This window comes from Anabas testudineus, chromosome 21 (genome assembly GCF_900324465.2).
Source record: "Anabas testudineus chromosome 21, fAnaTes1.2, whole genome shotgun sequence".
Lineage (NCBI taxonomy): Eukaryota > Metazoa > Chordata > Actinopteri > Anabantiformes > Anabantidae > Anabas > Anabas testudineus.
The window spans coordinates 2,705,337-2,725,137 of NC_046629.1; the positions used below are offsets into that span (position 1 = coordinate 2,705,337).

Sequence of the window (19,801 nt, forward strand, 5' to 3'; positions counted from 1 at the left end):
GTTTAACTGCAGCATGTTTTCCCAGTTTATCCATTTCTTTGAGTCCCACCACCTGTATCCTCACATGTTTCACACCTCCTCCAGGTGACCCTGTACTCAAAGAGCCTGTTCCATCATTGGTGCTTCTGACACCTCCAGCTCTCTGCTTCACTCTCACTCTACTTCCTGTCTGTCTGGAGTCCACTGATGCTTCTTTTGGGTCACATGAGCCTCTGTACTTCGTGGGTTCCCTGGTTCACAGAACTTTGAACTCCTCAGAGTCTCTGAAAGAGAGCTGTGAGACGTTGGTGTTCCTACAAACAGCTGTCATTGTCTGCAGCACAGTTTAACTGGTTCAGTTACACAAGAAGAGCACAGTGAGATGTCAGTTACACTTTTCATTTATCACCTAACATTCAACATGAGGTCAACATATTTATCCATCTATTATCTGAACTACTTTTCCTGTTAAGGGATGTAGTGTGCTACAGCCAATCCCAGCAGTCATTAGATAAGAAGAGAGGTACACCCCGGACAGGGGGGACATCCAGAGACAAACATTCCTACTCACATACACAGCTATGGACAGTTTAGAGTCACCAATTAACCTAAGTGCAATTTAATCAAATCAGTTGTAACAAAAAGAAAATTCCAACACACAGTACAGTGAAAAACCTGATGTTCAAACCACAAATCTAAGTCTGAACCTAACACTGCTGTGGTTCCACTGAGTGGCCTTCTTGTTCTTCTGTGCACAGACTGTGAAGGAACAGGTCTTTGGACTTTGGAGAGACCCTGACCATTACTGGAGGGGTACTGTAAAATAATATGGTGGTATTTTCTAAAACAGATCACAGTAAAAGTGAAACCACTCATCTCTTCTTGTTCTCTGTCCTTTTTAAATGGTATTAACAGTAGTAGAGTACTTGTGTATTCATCTAACAGATCTTATGCTGCTTGTGCAGGATGCTGTTCATTTGTCCAGGTTTTACATATTTTGTTGTCATCTTTTCTAAACCACTGACATTTTTATTAACATTTTATGATGAAGGGTGGTATTTGTTCTCATTTAATTCTTTAGTTGCACAACATTTGACAGCTGAATAGATTCCAACTAATTTACATGAATATCTGTGGATGCAGGTGGTGGAACTCAAAGAAATGGATAAAATGGGAAAATGTGCTGCAGCGAAACATCTTTTTTGAACATTTCTGGCAAGCAGACTTCAATCACATCCGATTCCTGTTCCAAGCTGACTACATATTACTTAGCCCAGCTAACCTTAAGACCTGGCATAAGAGCCCTCTTGCTGTTGTTTTTGGATCATCTCCTTAGCAGCTGACCCAAAGCCTATGTCCACTATGTTTGGGGCAATGACCTGATGCTAAAGACAGATACTGATATGATAAAAACGACCAGAAACTCTGATAAATTATGTTAGTGCTCATTCAAGCTTCAAGCTAAATTAATTTGATCTTTTTATATTGAACATACTGACGGGAACTCATAGACTTGTAGGCCGGAAGAAACACAAATAAAGAATGAGAACAGTGGAGAGTCGCTTGGAAAGATTATTGGGTGAGAGGGATTGTCCAGGACTGAGAGGAGTTTGTTCAGCATCCTCCTCTCAACTACAACATGTAGAGGGTCCAGCTCCACCCCAGAACAGAACCAGCTCCTCCTGATCAGTTTGTTTAGTCTGTTAGTGTCTGACACCTTCATGTTGTGGCCCCAGAAGACCACAGCATACAAGATGACACTGGAACCACAGACTCATAGAACATCACATGATGCTGCAGACGTTGAAGGACCTGAGTCTCCTCAGAAAGGTCATCTCTGAGCGTTTTGTGTTTTCAGAATATTTCTTATTTTCTAAAGTCCAAACAAACTCTCCTGTTGTCCAAAGTTTGTTCTGTGATCTACTGAACAAAAAGTCTATTTGCCTCTTTGCCGTTCTGATCAATACTGATAAGGAGCCACACAGGTAACCTTATTTTTCTATAGTGTTTACCCCAAAGTTTACAGTCAGAAACTCGATTGTACAGGTTCCCATGAGACACAGGGAGTAAACAATGTGGTAATATGAGAACTCAATAAGACATTTGAGCTTCATGTAGTTGTTATTTGTTGCATGTCAGTAATTAATTATCTTCAAAACTGGATGTGTGTGAGCGCAGGAGGTGGAATTAACAGGAACATGTTGGTAAAAGTTCTCTGGAAATTGAGTCTCAGCAACTGGACGTAGAATTAACAGTAATCTGACATTCAAATATTCACAGATGTACCTGATAAATTCAATCCATCATCTTCACCACCTTTCCTGTTTAGGAAGTGCTGAGACTTGTTGACTGTCATTGGTCCAGAGGCAGGTTACTCCCTGAGTTAGTTTCCACAGGACTGATATAAAGAGACAGACAAACATTCACACTCACTCTCATTTCTCTTCAGCTTTTATTAACGACATCTGCAAAGATGAGAGTAAGTATTATTTCATTTTTTATTCTGTGTATTTTCTGACTCCTCAGGTAGGTGATGAGTGTTGGGTCATATTTTAAAAGTGTAACTGTCCTCTGTATCTGTATTACTGACATTAGACAGACTAGAATATTTACAGGTGAATGTCTAAATAATTATTGGCTCCCTGACACCTGCAAATACAATATGTCAAAGATCTGACATTTGTGGTCATAAGAGGACGGAGTTACTGACAGGTGTTAGTATCACACAACAACTGACTGTATCGTCTTCTTCTGTCCACAGGTTTTGACCCTAGAGAACGCGTCCTTTAACGTTGGAGAGACTCTGACTGTTACTGGAGTTCCTAAATCGAATGCTGCACGGTAAGATGTGATAATGTAAAACAATATTTCTGAACTGTTTCTGTAAAGTTTCAAACCCTCTGAGTCATCTTATCAGTTTTAAACATAATGAATAATTTAAAAATATAATGAATGTTTTTATTTCTTTGTGCTTCAGGTTTAATGTGAATATCGGCTCCAGTGACAGAGACATAGCTCTGCATGTCGACCCTCGATTTAACCACTGTGATGACATAAGAAAAGTGGTCTTCAACTCTTGCCAGGGAGGAACCTGGGGTAAATGGAGCTACGGACAAAGCTTTCCCTTTGAAGAAGGAAAGGAGTTCGAGGTGTGTGTGTGTGTGTGTGTGTGTGTGTGTGTGTGTGTGTGTGTGTGTGTGTGTGTGTGTTTACCAGCATCCACGACCAAACCCCTCCAGATGATCCAAAATGCAGCAGCACGCCTCATTTTCAATCAACCTAAAAGGTCTCATGTCACACCGCTCTTCAGATCTTTGCACTGGCTTCCTGTGGCTGCAAGGATCAGGTTCAAAGCTCTGTCTCTTGCCTACAGAGTGGTCAACTCCACAGCTCCATCTTATCTCAATTCAATCGTTCAGGTCTACATCCCCTCCCGTCCACTGCGCTCAACCAGGGAACGTCGTCTTGTGGTACCAGCACCACACAGTCGACACCAAGGAAAACTGTTTAGCTCAGTGATCCCACGATGGTGGAATGAGCTGCCTATCTCTGCACGCTCAGCCACCTCACTTGCAATCTTTAAAAACCTGCTGAAAACAGAACTCTTCCGCATCTTCCATTGCACTTAAAAAAAAAAAAGAAAAAAGAAAAAATTCTACCCTTTCTTTCTAACATCTCTTGAAACAGAAACACTTTTTTGATAGCACTTTGCTTTGATGTTGTTTCTCCTTGACTTAGATTTTGTTTGCTTGCCTTGTTCCTCACTTGTAAGTCGCTTTGGATAAAAGCGTCTGCTAAATGACTAAATGTAAAAATGTAAATGTAAATGTCATATTTATTCTGACCCTTCATGTGTGTCTACTGTTTTAAATCCACGTCTCATTCTTCTTCTTTTCTTTAGTGACCTCTGTTGGAGAATGTGTGTCACTGTACCTCTGATAACTTGACCTTCATCATGTTACCACTAATTTATTAACTCATACAGATCTGTGAAAACTACATACATTTGTTTTTGATATATTTCCAGGTATTTATAATGATATGATTTTGTGGTATTACGTCTCTTGTTATTTATTCTTCTCTTATCTCTCTGTACAGATGCCATTACATTCAACTTTACTGAGTTCCATGTTCACATCTCATACATCAAGATCAAGTAAACCTCCCAGGAATCAGTGAATAAAAAGTCACAGTATAATCACAAATTGACCTGTGCTTTTAAATTTAGAATACATGTGATAGAGAACTTAGTGATTTGCATGTCTGATGTCTCATGATGTCCACAGAAGTGGGTTAAAGAATGTACCAATAAAATCAAGATTTACTGATGTGAAAAAACTATTTTCTGTCTTCAGTTCTTTAAGTCTGTTGTTTAAACATTTACTCTCTGTGGATCACAGAGCTGCAACATTGAAGGGGGTTTTAAGACAACTACTGTGGATCTAGTGTTTTACTTAAGATCAGTAAAACAAAGGAGCTGGTGATGGAGTCCTGTCACCTGTCTCTCTATACAGGGGGAGGAGGTTTATCTGAGTACAAATAGTGTACTTCAGACAGATGAATAGATTCCAACTAATGTACCTGTTCTTGTTTAACTCCTTATAGTTTCTCTGTATCTCTACTTGCTTCATTTCTCCTGTAAAATGCACCAACTGGTTTGAACACGAGGAACATTGGTTACATACCTACAACACAGACATAAAGACAGAAAGATTTCCTCAGTAATTTGAGGCTATGAAGGATCCATTTTAAACATAATGAGCCATTTTAAAATGTAGTGCAGTCTCACTCGGAACAATACTTGATACTGTCGCTCCTCTGAAAAAGAAACGAGTGACTCAGAGGAAGTTAGCTCCATGGTACAATTCACAAATCTGTAGGTTAAAGCAGAAATCACGTAAGCTGGAAAGGATATAGAAGAATAGTCTAATAGTGAATTAAAGTCAGTGTTGAGGCAGTTATCATCAACATCTACATGGATATTAAAGTCACCCACTATAATGACTTTATCTGCACTAAGAACTAAATCAGATAGAAACTTTGAGAATTCAGTTAAAAACTAAAGGAGGACGGTACACAATAACAAACAGGACTGATTCAGAGAGGCTAAGAGTGAGGCTCTCAAATGAATTCAAACTATGTTTAGGTCTGGAGTTGATTAATAAGTCTGAGTAGAAGATTTCTGCTACTCCTCCACCCCGACCTGTTCTGCTTCTAGGAACATGATGATTAAGTAAAGTACAAGTACCTGACCTCTCATACAGCTTTCTGTTAATAGCCTATAAATTCTCCTGTAGAAGTGCATAGAACATGTTCCTGCACAAACACACACACACACACACACACACACACACACACACACACACACACACACACACACACACACACACACACACACACATCCAGTTTAATAGTTAATTAATGACCAACATGTAACAAGTAACAACTACATAAAGCTCAAATATCTCTTTGAGTTCTCATATTACCACATTGTTTACTCTCTGTGTCTCATGGGAACCTGTACAATCGAGTTTCCGACTCTAAACTTAAACACTATAGAGAAATAATTACCTGTGTGGCTCAGTGTTGATGAGAACAGCAAAGAGGAAAAAAGACTTTTTGTTCAGGAGATCACAGAACAAACTTTGGACAACAGACTAGTTTGTTTGGACTTTAGAAAATAAGAAATATTTTGAAAATACAAAAGGCTCAAAGCAAAGTGAGTGAATATGTGAACAAAAGAGTAAAAGAACTGAAGACAGATAATTGTTTTTTCACATCAGTAAATCACATGTATTCTAAATTTAAAATCACAGGACAGTTTGTGAAAGTCTGCTTGTCTTTGTTGTTCTTCATTTGTTGTACACATATTGTGGTGGAAGACAACTCTGAACCTGTGTCCACACAGTTCTTTTCTAATCGTGCTGAAGCATCTGAACAAACTTTAAACCAATCAAATTTCCTAATTTTGCACTTTCTCATGCATCTTTGCAGAAAGAGGAAAGTCGATTGTACATCATATCAACCAGAGTTTTCTGCACAGCCAGTTTCATAAATAAAACAAACATGTCTTCACCTTGGGGTTAAACATTAAAAGGTCAAAGTATAAAATTAATAAAATTAAGAAAATAAAAAATCATGTTATAAATATCTGGAAATATCTTTTTCCCATGGCTTTTCCCATCAGGGGTCGCCACAGTGAATCATCCTGTTCCACCTCACTCTATCATGAACATCTTCTACCCTAACACTAGCCAACCTCATGTCCTCTGTTATAACATCCATATATCTCCTCTTTGGTCGTCCTCTTGCCCTCCTGCCTGGCAGCTCCATCTCTAACATCCTTCTACCAATATACTCACTATCCCTCCTCTGAACATGTCCAAACCATCTCAGTCTGGCCTCTCTGACTTTGCTAACACAGACAACGTGAGCCGTCCCTCTGATGTACTCGTTCCTTATTCTGTCTAACCTGGTCACTCCTAAGAAGAACCTCAACATCTTCATCTCTGCTACCTCCATCTCAGCCTCTTGTCTCTGTCTCACTGCTACCGTCTCTAACCCATAGAGCAGAGCTGGTCTCACCACTGTCTTGTACACCTTTCCTTTGAGTCTTGCTGACACTCTTCTGTCACACAACACTCCTGACACTTTCCTCCACCCGCTCCAACCTGCCTGCACTCGCCTCTTCACCTCTTTTCCACACTCTCCATCACACTGAACTGTTGAACCCAAGTACTTAAACTCCTGCACCTTCTTCACCTCAGCCCCCTGTAACCTAACGCTTCTACCTTGATCCCTCTCGTTCAGACACATGTATTCTGTCTTACTATGACTGACCTTCATGCCTCTTCTTTCCAGAGCAAACCTCCACCTTTCCAGCTGTTCCTCCACCTGCTCTCTACTCTCACTGCAAATCACAATGTCATCCGCAAACATCATTGTCCAAGGAGATTCCTGTCTGACCTCATCTGTCAGCCTGTCCATCAACATAGCAAACAAGAAGGGACTCAAAGCTGATCCTTGGTGTAGTCCCACCTCCACCTTGAACTCCTCTGTCTGACCTACAGCACATCTCACCACCGTCATACTTCTCTCATACATGTCCTGAACTAGTCTGACGTACTTCTCTGCCACTCCAGACAACGTCATACAGTACCACAGCTCCTCCCTCGGCACCCTGTCATACACCTTCTCTAAATCTACAAAGACACAATGCAGCTCCTTCTGACCATCTCTGTACTTTTCCATCAACATTCTCAAAGCAAAAACAGCATCAGTGGTGCTCTTACGGGGCATGAAACCATACTGCTGCTCACAAATCTCCACCTTCTTCCTAAGCCTGGCTTCCACTACTCTTTCCCACAGCTTCATTGTGTGGCTCATCAACTTTATTCCTCTATAGTTGCTGCAGTTCTGCGTGTCACCCTTGTTCTTAAAGATCGGAACCAGAACACTTCTCCTCCATTCCTCAGGCATCTTCTCACTCTCTAGAATCCTATTAAACAAACTCGTTAGAAACTCCACTGCTGTCTCTCCTAAGCACTTCCACACTTCCACAGGTACGTCATCAGGACCAATAGCCTTTCCACTCTTCATCCTTTTCAGAGCCTTCCTCACCTCATCCTTTCCAATCTCTTCTACTTCCTGCTCCACAACATCCACATCTTCCTCCCTTCTTTCCCTGTCATTTTCCTCGTTCATCAGCTCCTCAAAATACTCCTTCCATCTTTTCTGCACACTCTCCTGGGTTGTTAGCACCTTTCCATCTCTGTCCTTAATCACCCTTACCTGTTGCACATCCTTCCCATCTCTATCTCTCTGTCTGGCTAGCCTGTACAAGTCCTTCTCTCCTTCCTTTGTGTCTAACCTGTCATACAGCTCATCGTAAGCTTTCTGTTTGGCCTTTGCCACCTCCCTCTTCACTCTACGCTGCACTTCCTTGTACTCCTGTCTACTTTCCTCAGTCCTTTCTACATCCCACTTCCTTTTAGCTAACTTCTTCCTCTGGATGCATTCCTGTACTTCCTCATTCCACCACCAAGTGTCTTTACCTTCTTTCCTCTATCCAGATGACACACCTAGCACCTTCCTACCTGTTTCCCTGATAACCTCTGCTGTAGTTTCCCAGTCATCTGGAAACTCATCCTGACCACCCAGAACCTGTCTCAACTTCTGTCTGAATTCCTCACAAGTTTCTTCATTCTTTAGCTTCCACCACTTGGTCTTCTTCTCTGTCTTCCCTCTCTTCTTCTTCCTGACCTCCAGAGTCATCTTACACACCACCATGCGGTGCTGTCTGGCTACACTCTCTCCTACCACCACTTCGCAGTCAATAACCTCTCTCAAATGACCTTGTCTACATAGGATGTAGTCCACCTGTGTACTCCTACCTCCACTTCTGTATGTCACTCTATGTTCCTCTCGCTTCTGGAAGTAAGTGTTGACTACAGCCATTTCCATCCTCTTAGCAAAGTCCACCACCATCTGTCCTTCCAGATTCCTTTCCTTTACACCAAACCTGCCCATCACCTTCTCATCACCTCTGTTGCCCTCACTGACATGTCCATTGAAGTCTGCTCCAACAACTCTCTCTCCTCTGGGGATACTCTCTATGACCTCATCAAACTCACTCCAGAATCTCTCCTTCTCTTCTAACTCACAGCCAACCTGTGGAGCATACCCACTGACTACATTCACCATCACCCCTTCAATTTCTAGCTTTATGCTCATCACCCTGTCTGAGACTCTTTTCATCTCTAGAACATTGTTCACAAACTCGCCCTTCAGGATCACTCCTACCCCGTTTCTCTTCCTATCAACACCATAGTAGAACAGTTTGTATCCTCCTCCAACACTACTGCCCTTCCACCTCGTCTCCTGCACACACAGAACATCTCCATTCCTTCTCTCCATCATGTCTGCCAGCTCTCTGCCTTTCCCTGTCATTGTACCAAAGTTAAGAGTCCCTATTCTCGACCGATCCGGTATAAAAGTCTTATGGACGATTCGCATGATTGTTTTTGGCAATTTTTACGCCGGATGCCCTTCCTGACGCAACCCTCTCTATTTATCCGGGCTTGGGACTGGCACAGAAGTCACTGGCTTGCAACCCCTGTGGCTAGATTGAGACTGTGTCTGAGTCCCGAACCCTATTTGGAAGGCTATTCCATAACTTTGGGGCTTTGTAAGAAAAAGCTCTGCCCCCAGCTGTAGTTTTTAGGATACGAGGTACTGACAGGCAGCCTGCATCCTTTGATTGAAGTAGGCGTAGTGGATAATAAGACACTAGCAGTTCACTTAGATACTGCGGCGAGAGACCATTTAATGCTTTAAATGTTAAAAGTAGTATTTTAAAATCAATGCGAAATTTCACAGTGAGCCAATGAAGTGTAGATAAGATAGGGGTGATGTGCTCATATCTTCTGGTTCTAGTGAGGACTCTCGCTGCTGCATTCTGAACTAACTGAAGCTTGTTTATGCACCTGGTTGAACAGCCAGACAGTAAGGCATTACAGTAGTCCAACCTAGAGGTGATGAAAGCATGGACTAATTTTTCTGCATCATTTAGTGACAAAATATTCCTTATCTTGGCAATATTTCTGAGGTGAAAGAAAGCTGTCCTGGTGACATTATCTACATGAGCTTCAAATGAAAGACTGGAATCTAGAATCACACCAAGGTCTTTGACTGTTGCACTAGATGTTACAGAAAGGCCATCTAGAGTTACAGTATGATCTAAACATCACAAGTTTTAAGATCAAGTAAACCTCCCAGGAATCAGTGAATTCAAATTAAGTCACATAATAATCACATATTGACCTGAATACATGTGATAGAAGACTCAGTGATTTACTAATACAATCAACTTTACACAAGTGGAAAGGATTTGTACATGTCTGATGTCTCATGATGTCCACAAATGTGTGCTCAGCAATTTAACAGTAAAATCAAGATTCCAGATGTTGCTTCCAGCTACTATTAAAATCTGTGTAAAATCTTATGAGCTTCTCATTAAAATCTGTGTTTGATTTATATTTTTGGGGGGTTTCACACCACTGACCCTACAGAACACCACATCTCATATTTTTATTTTTATTTTGTAAATAAATTTGATTCTGCCTCGAACATTTGAGCTGGTTGTGACATAGAACAGAAACAATTTGGAAAACAAAAAGAGAACATTGATGTGAACTGATTCAATTCAATTTTATTTGTATAGTGCCAATTTACAACAGAAATTATCTCAAGGCACTTTACAGTGTAAGGTTTAAGACCTTACAGAAAATATTTATACAAAAAATTATAGAGAAAACCCAACAATCCCATTTGAGCAAGCTTTAGGCAACAGTGGAGAGGAAAAACTCCCTTTAGAGGAAGAAACCTCCAGCAGAACCAGGCTCATAGTGGGCGGCCATCTGCCTCGACCGGTTGGGGTGAGTGGAAAGAGAAGAGAGAAAAGAACATCAGGCAACAAAAACAACAATAAGCAGCAAGAACATTGGGCAGGTCAACTGGATTCTGGAGATGTACAGCTCCAGGCCGAGGAAACCTGGAGAAAAGTACAGAGAGAGGGAGACAGGGGGGGGAAACACAACTAGAGGAGAGAGAAGACACAAAGTTAATGACATGAAATGGTGGCATTTGCATTGATACAGGAGAGAGGAGAGAGGAGAGGAGCTCAGTTTATCAGTAGAGGTCCCCCAGCAGATTAAGCTATATCAGCATAACTAAGAGATGGTTCAGAGTCACCTGATCCATCTCTAACTATAAGCTTTATAAAAAAGGAAAGTTTTAAGTCTAGTCTTAAATGTAGAGAGGGTGTCTGCCTCCCGAACCTGAACTGGGAGCTGGTTCCACAGGAGAGGGGCTTGGTAGCTAAAGGCTCTGCCTCCCATTCTACATTTGGAAACTCTAGGAACCACAAGTAAACCTGCAGTCTGAGAACGGAGAGTTCAGCTTGGAAGATATGGAACTATGAGGTCTTTAAGATAAGATGGAGCCTGATTATTAAGGGATTTATAAGTTAGGAGAAGAATTTAAAATTCAATTCTGGATTTTACAGGGAGCCAATGGAGAGAAGCTAACGTTGGAGAAATATGATCTCTCTCTCTAAGTCCAGTCAGAACTCTTGTTACAGCATTTTGGATTAACTGGAGGCTCTTTAATGAGTTACTGGGACATCCTATTAATAAGGAATTACAATAGTCCAGTCTGGAAGTAACAAATGCATGGACTAGTTTTTCAGCATCACTTTGGGACAGGATGCTCCTAATTTTAGCAATGTTTCTTAGGTGAAAAAAAGGCAGTTCTAGAGATTTCTTTGATGTATGAAGTGAAGGAGATATCCTGATCAAAGATAACTCAGAGGTTTCTTACAGTATTACTTGAGGCCAGAACTAAATCATCAATGGTGAGAACGTGATTAGACATAGTGTCTCTGAGATTTTTAGGCCCAAACAGTATAACCTCTGTCTTGTCTGGATTTAGGAGAAGGAAATTGGAGGACATCCAGGTCTTTTTGTCTTTTAAGCAGCTTGAAGTTTGATTAATTGATTAGTTTCTCCTGGTTTCATATATAAGTATAGTTGGGTATCATCTGCATAACAATGGAAATTTATAGAGTGTTTCCTAATAATATTGCCAAAGGGGGACATATATAAAGTGAAAAGAATCGGTCCAAGCACAGATCCCTGTGGAACTCCATAGCTAACTTTGCTGTGCATGGAAGATTCATCATTAACAAGTACAAACTGAAATCTATCTGATAGATATGATTTAAACCACTCTAGTGCTGTTCCTTTGATCCCAATGACATGTTCCAGTCTGTGTAATAAAATGTTGTGATCTATAGTGTCGAATGCAGCACTAAGATCTAACATGACGAGTATAGAGAGTGGTCCATTGTCTGATGTCAATAGAAGATCATTAGTGACCTTTACCAGTGCTGTTTCTGTACTATGATGTACTCTAAATCCTGACTGGAAATCTTCATACAAGTTATTGCTACGCAGGTGGTCATACAATTGCTTAGAAACTATCTTTTCAAGGATTTTAGAGATAAAGGGCAGATTGGATATTGGTCTATAATTCGCTAAGACCCCTGAGTCCAGAGTAGGCTTTTTGAGTAGGGGCTTGACTACAGCAACCTTAAAAGCCTGTGGTACGTAGCCTATTTGTGAAGACAGATTGATCTGATCTAATATGGATGTGCTGATCAAAGGTAAGACATCTTTGAGGAGTCTAGTCGGGATGGGATCTAAGAGACATATTGATGGTTTAGAGGAATTAATTACTGAAATTAATTCAGAATGATCTACGGGGAGGAAGCAGTCTAAGTACGAGCGTGGATCTAGAGTTGTTGTACAATCCATGCTGTATGCAGGGACGATCTGATCAATTTTTTCTCTAATAGTTATGATTTTATTTGTAAAGAAATTCATGAAGTCATTGCTGCTGAGAGTTGAGGGAATACTAGGCTCAACAGAGCTATGACTCTTTGTCAGCCTGGCTACAGTGCTGAAAAGAAATCTGGGGTTGTTCTTATTTGCCTCTATTAATGAGGAGTAATATGAAGTTCTAGCTTTACGGAGGACTTTTTTATATATTATTAAACTATCTTTCCAGGCTAGGCAATATTGATCTAAATTGGTGGAACGCCACCTCCTTTCCAACTTACGTGATTTCTGCTTTAAGCTACGGATTTGTGAATTGTACCATGGAACTAACTTCCTCTGACTCACTAGCTTCTTTTTCAGAGGAGCAACAGTATCAAGTATTGTTCCAAGTGAAGCACCAGTACTATTAACAAGATAGTCCACTTGTGCTGGAGTAACGTTGAAATAACTGCCTTCCTCTGTGTTGGTACATGGCTCTGAAATAAAAGATGGAATCAGTTCCTTAAATTTGTCAACAGCATTTTCACATAAACATCTACTGTAGAGAATCTTATCTGTAGGTTTAGTAAAGTCTGGTACTGTAAATTCAAATGTAATTAAGAAATGGTCAGATAAAAGAGGGTTTTGGGGAAAAACTATTAACTGATCAACTTCCACACCGTATGTCAGAATAAGATCAAGGGTGTGATTAAAACAGTGAGTGGGTTTATTTACATTTAGAGTCTAATAGTGAATTAAAGTCAGTGTTGAGGCAGTTATCATCAACATCTACATGGATATTGAAGTCACCCACTATAATGACTTTATCTGCACTAAGAACTAAATCAAATTCTGAGAATTCAGTTAAAAACTCAGAGTAAGGGACAGGAGGACGGTACACAATAACAAACAGGACTGGTTTTTGATTTTTACAGTTTGGATCAGAGAGGCTAAGAGTGAGGCTCTCAAATGAATTCAAACTATGTTTAGGTCTGGAATTGATTAACAAACTTGAGTGGAAGATTGCTGCTACTCCTCCACCCCGACCTGTGTTTCTAGGAACATGATAATTAACATGACTTGAGGGGGTTGACTCATTCAGAGAGACATATTCATCCTGCTGCAGGTTTCAGTCAGACAGAATAAGTCTATTTGATGGTCAATTATCAAATCATTTACTAACAGGGATTTAGACGAGAGAGATCTGATATTTAAAATTCCACATTTGATTATTTTCTTGTTATTTTGTTCTAAGAGAGGAGTCGTCTTTATTTTTATTAGGTTTTTATGAATCACTCCTCTTGTGTTAGTTTTAGATATAAATAATTTAGGTACTCGGGGAGCAGACACTGTCTCTATAAGGTTATGGTAGTTTTGGGGGGTGACGGCTGTAAGGAAGCTGCAGAGAGGTGTGTAAGACTGCGTCTCTGCGTCCTGGGCTCCACTCTGACATGTCAGGGTTTAGGTCGTCTAATAAACTCTGTCATATTCCTAGAGAGTTCAGACGCTCCATCTAAAGTGGGATGGATGCCGTCTCTTCTAATCAGCCCAGGTTTTCTCCAAAACGTTTTCCAATTGTCTATGTAGCCCACGTTGTTAGCGGGACACCACTTAGACAGCCAAGGTCAAGTTCAAGTCACTGAATGTATCTCAGCTCTGTCGTGTTGTGTAAAACCATGTATTGTTTCTATAAAGAGCTCTGACTGAGGTTCATCGCTCAGTGACAGACAGCTCTGTCTCTTCCTGTACCTGTCCAGCGTTCAGGTTTTGATGTGAGCAGGTCTAGAGGTGATGGACTGGAAACAGAAAGTGAGAAGTGAATAGGTTCTACTTTGGTTGTGAAATGGGGAATAAAACTATTGCACTGCTCCTCTTTGTGATTGCTGCAAGTTTGGGTTCCTGGAGGCCGTTAGTGTAATAGTTCACTGAGTCATCTACTGAGGTGAATTGTGGGACAACAGACAGATTTGTAAAATCAGCATTTCATCTGGAGGATTAATGTTTTATTTCAGTGTTGTGGTTTGGAATTAGGTGGATGTAAAAGATCAAAAATGTTTTTCACAATTGTGTCGTAGTTCCATTTTTGTTTATACATCAGAAAAAAGGAAAATGTCCTACATTTACATTTGAGGAGGTCTTGCCTAAGGACCCCTACTGAAGGAAGGCTACAGCTGGGATTTAAACCCCCGTCTCCCACATGGGAGGCAGTGATGTTATCACTACACTAACCAGCTGTCCTAACTCATCTGAGTCAAATCTTCCTCTCATATAACTTCCTGTTGATATGTTAATATCCCATGAATTCTCCAATGAGCCTGTGGGAGAAAACATCTTTTTTACTACAGTGTTAAACTGCTGTATTTAGATATGTTCCTCTATTTCAGCGGCTGGTTAGTTTAGTGGTGAGATCACTGCCTTCCATGCGGGAGACTGGGGTTTGAATCCCAGCTGTGTCCTACCTCCAGTAGGGGTCCTTTGGCAATAACTCCTTACACTTCCTCTGCCCACCCTTGTAAGTCGCTTTGGATAAAAGCGTCTGCCTAATGACTAAATGTATAATTTCAAAATCTAACAGTGCTGTTCTGATGGGACTGAAACATGATTATTTGTCTATTATTGACCTTTTCAACATTAGGTCACTAATTTTAACCTACAGTACTGTGCAAAGGTCTTAGGCACCATTAATTTTTTATTTGGTTTAGCAGTGCTATTATAAGTATAAAACTATTTATATCGTACTCACTTGATTAGAATACAGCTAATGACAAACATTAAATATTACATTTATAGATTCCTGTAAAGGAATCTGGAGAGGTCAAGGACAAAAACAGAAGTGGAAGATGTGATGAGAAGTTTCCTCTATGAGAGATCAGAAGTTCAGCAAGGACCAGGTTCAGCATCTGGCGGCTTCATGTGGATGCCAATTTGCTTCTGCAGCCTGAAGAAGCCGGACCAGAAATATTTATTTGTGGAAGGAGAGAAGCCAAGAAACCACTTTTTGTATTTCTAAGTTAAAAACAAAGAGAGAAATAAACACTGGTCATCGTTCATAAAAGAACAAAGCAAATGGTGCCTAAGACTTTTACACAGTACAGTAGGTCATTTAACATTTGTTAAATTCTAGTAACAAAACTATTATTCCTTACTTTTCTATGTCATCAACTTATTTCTTTAATAAAACCTTGTTAGATGAATTCTGAGGTCTGTCGCAGCTTGAACCTGTTTGTAATTTATTAACTCTTTTAGATCTGTGAAACTATGTGAATTTGTTTCCAGGTATTTATCATGATATGAGTTTGTGATATTATGTCTCTTGTTACTATAGAAGAAATGTTATATTGTGACCTTTTAATGTTTGACCCCAAAGTGAAGAAATGTTTCTTTTATATATGAAACTGGATGTGCAGAAAACTCAGGATGCTCTGTGTACAAAGACTGTTTGTCAGCTGTATCACTGACCACATCTGGTTGATATAATGTGAAAGCAACTTTCCTCTTTCTGCAACGATGCATGAGTAAGAGTGAAATGAGGAAATGTGATTGGATGTCTGTTTACATGCTTCAGCACACATAGAAAGAAGTGTGTGGACACAGAGGTTAAGAGGTTCAGAGTTGTCTTGCGCCACATTATGTGTACAACGAATAAAGAACGACAGAAACAAACAGACTTTCCCTCATCATTTTTTGAACGAGGATCAGCACAAATTAAAATTTCCTCCACATTACTTGTTGTTTATTTTTCTCTCTCTGACCATTAGATTCAACGCTACTGAGTTCCATGTTCACATCTCACACGTTAAGATCAAGTAAATCTCCCAGAAATCGAACCAGCTCCTCCTGATCAGTTTGTTTAGTCTGTTAGTGTCTGACACCTTCATGTTGCTGCCCCAGCAGACCACAGCATAGAAGATGACACTGGAACCACAGACTCATAGAACATCATCAGCTGGTGCTGCAGACGTTGAAGGACCTGAATCTCCTCAGACAGATCATCTCTGAGCCATTTTGTGTTTTCAGAATATTTCTAATTTTTCTGAAGTCCAAGTCTGTTGTCCAAAGTTTGTTCTGTGATCTCCTGAACAAAAAGCCTTTTTGCCTCTTTGCCGTTCTGATTAATACTGATAAGGAGCCACACAGGTAACCTTATTTTTCTATAGTGTTTACCCCCAGTTTATAGTTGGAAACTCGATTGTACAGGTTCCCATGAGACACAGAGAGTAAACAATGTGGTAATATGAGAACTCAAAGAGATGTTTGAGGTTTATGTAGTTCTTACTTGTTGCACATCAGTAATTAATTATCTACAAAACTGTGTGTGTGTGTGTGTGTGTGTGTGTGTGTGTGTGTGTGTACAGGAGGTGGAATTAACAGGAACATGTTGGTGAAATTTCTCTGGAAGTTGAGTCTTGACAACTGGACTTCCTTCTTTAAGTAGAATTAACAGGAATCTGACATTCAAATACACAGATTTACCTAAAAAAATAAGTTCATCGTCTTTCCTATTGAGGGAGTTCTGAAACTTGTTGACTGTCATTGGTCCAGAGGCAGGTTACTTCCTGAGTTAGTTTTCACAGGACTGATATATAGAGACAGACAAACATTCACACTCACTCTCATTTCTCTTCAGCTTTTATTAACAACATCTGCAAACATGAGAGTAAGTATTATTTCAGTTTTTATTCTGTGTATTTCTGACTCCTCAGGTAGGTGATGAGTGTTGGGTCATATTTTAAAAGTCTAACTGTCCTCTGTATCTGTATTACTGACATTAGACAGACTAGAATATTTACAGGTTCATACCTATGGAACATGATGTGATAATACCTGTGAAGGTTCTCAGTCTTCCAGGTTGTTCAGTGGCAGCTGGACTTGATTTAGTTAAAGCAGGTTCAGTTATAAGAAATATTTGATTCCAAAAATGGTGAATGTCTAAATAACTATTGGCTCCCTGACACCTGCAAATACAATATGTCAAAGATCTGACATTTGTGGTCATAAGAGGACGGAGTTACTGACAGGTGTTAGTATCACACAACAACTGACTGTATCGTCTTCTTCTGTCCACAGGTTTTGACCCTAGAGAACGCGTCCTTTAACGTTGGAGAGACTCTGACTATTACTGGAGTTCCTAAACCGAATGCTGCACGGTAAGTGGTGATAATGTAAAACAATATTTCTGAACTGTTTCTGTAAAGTTTCAAACCCTCTGAGTCATCTTATCAGTTTTAAACATAATGAATAATTTTAAAATATGATTAATGTTTTTGTTTCTTTGTGCTTCAGGTTTAATGTGAATATCGGCTTAAGTGACAGAGACAGAGCTCTGCATGTCGACCCTCGATTTAACCACTTGAATTACATAAGAAAAGTGGTCTTCAACTCTTGCAAGGGAGGAACCTGGGGTGAAGAGCAATGCGTCCAAAGCTTTCCCTTTGAAGAAGGAAAGGAGTTCGAGGTGTGTGTGTGTGTGTGTGTGTGTGTGTGTGTGTGTGTGTGTGTGTGTGTGTGTGTGTCATATTTATTCTGACCCTTCATGTGTGTCTACTGTTTTAAATCCACGTCTCATTCTTCTTCTTTTCTTTTAGTGACCTCTGTTGGAGAATGTGTGTCACTGTACCTCTGATAACTTGACCTTCATCATGTTACCACTAATTTATTAACTCATACAGATCTGTGAAAACTACAAACATTTGTTTTTGATATATTTCCAGGTATTTATAATGATATGATTTTGTGTTATTACGTCTCTTGTTACTCATTCTTCATTTATCTCTCTACAGATTTCCATTGAATTCAAGTCTGCTGAGTTCTTGGTGATTTTACCAGATAACTCTGTTTTCCACTTCCCTAATCGCCTCGGTGCAGAGATCTACCCAATGATCTTTGTTGATGATGATGTTCGCATCACAAGTTTTAAGATCAAATAAACCTCCCAGGAATCAGTGAATTCAAATAAAGTCACATAATAATCACATATTGACCTGAATACATGTGATAGAAGACTCAGTGATTTACTAATACAATCAACTTTACACATGTGGAAAGGATTTGTTCATGTCTGATGTCTCATGATGTCCACAAATGTGTGCTCAGCAATTTACCAATAAAATCAAGATTCACAAATGGGAAAAATCAATTTCTGTCTTCAGTTCTTTCTTCATAATGTTCAGAAAAGTTTTAAGACGACTACAAAAAACTGAAACAGATAACAAAATGTGTACCTCAGACTTTAAGTACTACTCAGAGTTCTACTAGCTTCAGAAGTTCTGATGACTCTGCAGTTGGAGGATGTATTCAGGGTGGAGACATCACAGAGTACCAGAGGGTGGTGGACAGTTGTGTGGAGTAAAATGGACTAAACCATTATTAACTCTACATCAGTAAAACAAAGGAGCTGGTGATGGACTTCAGGAAATCTGGGAGTCCTGTCACATTATTTATGTCATTTATTTCTTGTTGTTCCTCTCTGGACTAAGTTCTCTGGAAGTTGAGTTTTGTCAACTGGACTTCTTTATTGTTAAGTAGAATCAACAGGAATGGACGTGATCTCCTGAGCTACTGCAGATTATGACTATGTCGTCTTCAGGAAACTTTGTGACATCACATATTTGAGTGATTGGAGAAGAAATGAACACTGCAGAGAATGAGACTTTACACCAATCACAGTTTAAGACTAATCACATGTGGTATAGCATTTCCCATTTTTTCACACACCTTTCAACACAACATTAGCTGTGTTCACTGGACTGGAGCACTGCTGAAATTTTACTTTATCAATTATTATGTTAAAATCTATAAAGCTTTATTAAATACACTTCTTTGGAGTTGGTGTAATTTCTATTAAAATATACACATTTGTCTTTCAACATGATAAATATTACAGCCTCATGTAAACACCATGTGGTTAACTGTAACCATCCAGAAGAGGGCAACAGAAACTGAAATATCACAGACGTGAAACCAGTCAGTACAAAATAACAAGTGCAGAGGCTCTGAGTTCATGTCTCTACATGTTCAATGTAAAAAGATCAAATGAATTCAGCTTGAACTGATATCTCACTAAGGAGATGTTCCAAAAACCCAAGGGCAAGAGAATGACTCGATCTTTTCCCAGGTCTGAAGGTTAGCCAGGCTAAGTAGTTTGTAAGTAGTTTGTAAGTAGTTTGTAAGTAGTCCCACCACCTGCATCCTCACATATTTCACACCTCCTCCAGGTGACCCTGTACTCAAAGAGCCTGTTCCATCATTGGTGCTTCTGACACCTCCAGCTCTCTGCTTCACTCTCACTCTACTTCCTGTCTGTCTGGAGTCCACTGATGCTTCTTTTGGGTCACATGAGCCTCTGTACTTCGTGGGTTCCCTGGTTCACAGAACTTTGAACTCCTCAGAGTCTCTGAAAGAGAGCTGTGAGACGTTGGTGTTCCTACAAACAGCTGTCATTGTCT

General features: G+C 39.9%; 1 protein-coding gene across 2 annotated transcripts; it reads left to right on the forward strand.

Annotated features, from left to right (window-relative positions):
• Positions 1 to 2,320: 2,320 nt before the first annotated feature.
• LOC113173043 (beta-galactoside-binding lectin-like) lies at positions 2,321 to 18,391 on the forward strand. 2 transcript variants are annotated; one of them, XM_026376308.1, is made up of 4 exons: positions 2,321 to 2,458; positions 17,424 to 17,503; positions 17,640 to 17,811; positions 18,137 to 18,391. In XM_026376308.1, exons 1-4 carry the CDS (start codon positions 2,453 to 2,455, stop codon positions 18,281 to 18,283), a joined length of 405 nt encoding a protein of 134 aa, XP_026232093.1. In that variant the 5' UTR covers positions 2,321 to 2,452; the 3' UTR covers positions 18,284 to 18,391. The 2 variants fall into 2 exon arrangements, with proteins under 2 accessions (XP_026232093.1, XP_026232092.1); XM_026376307.1 differs by lacking the exon at positions 2,321 to 2,458 and adding an exon at positions 16,906 to 17,013.
• Positions 18,392 to 19,801: the final 1,410 nt, after the last annotated feature.

Coding starts and splice junctions, on each gene's coding strand:
- LOC113173043 (XM_026376308.1), top strand. Junction 17,504..17,639: donor CCTAAACCGAATGCTGCACG/GTAAGTGGTGAT, acceptor TTTGTGCTTCAG/GTTTAATGTGAATATCGGCT. Junction 17,812..18,136: donor AAGAAGGAAAGGAGTTCGAG/GTGTGTGTGTGT, acceptor ATCTCTCTACAG/ATTTCCATTGAATTCAAGTC.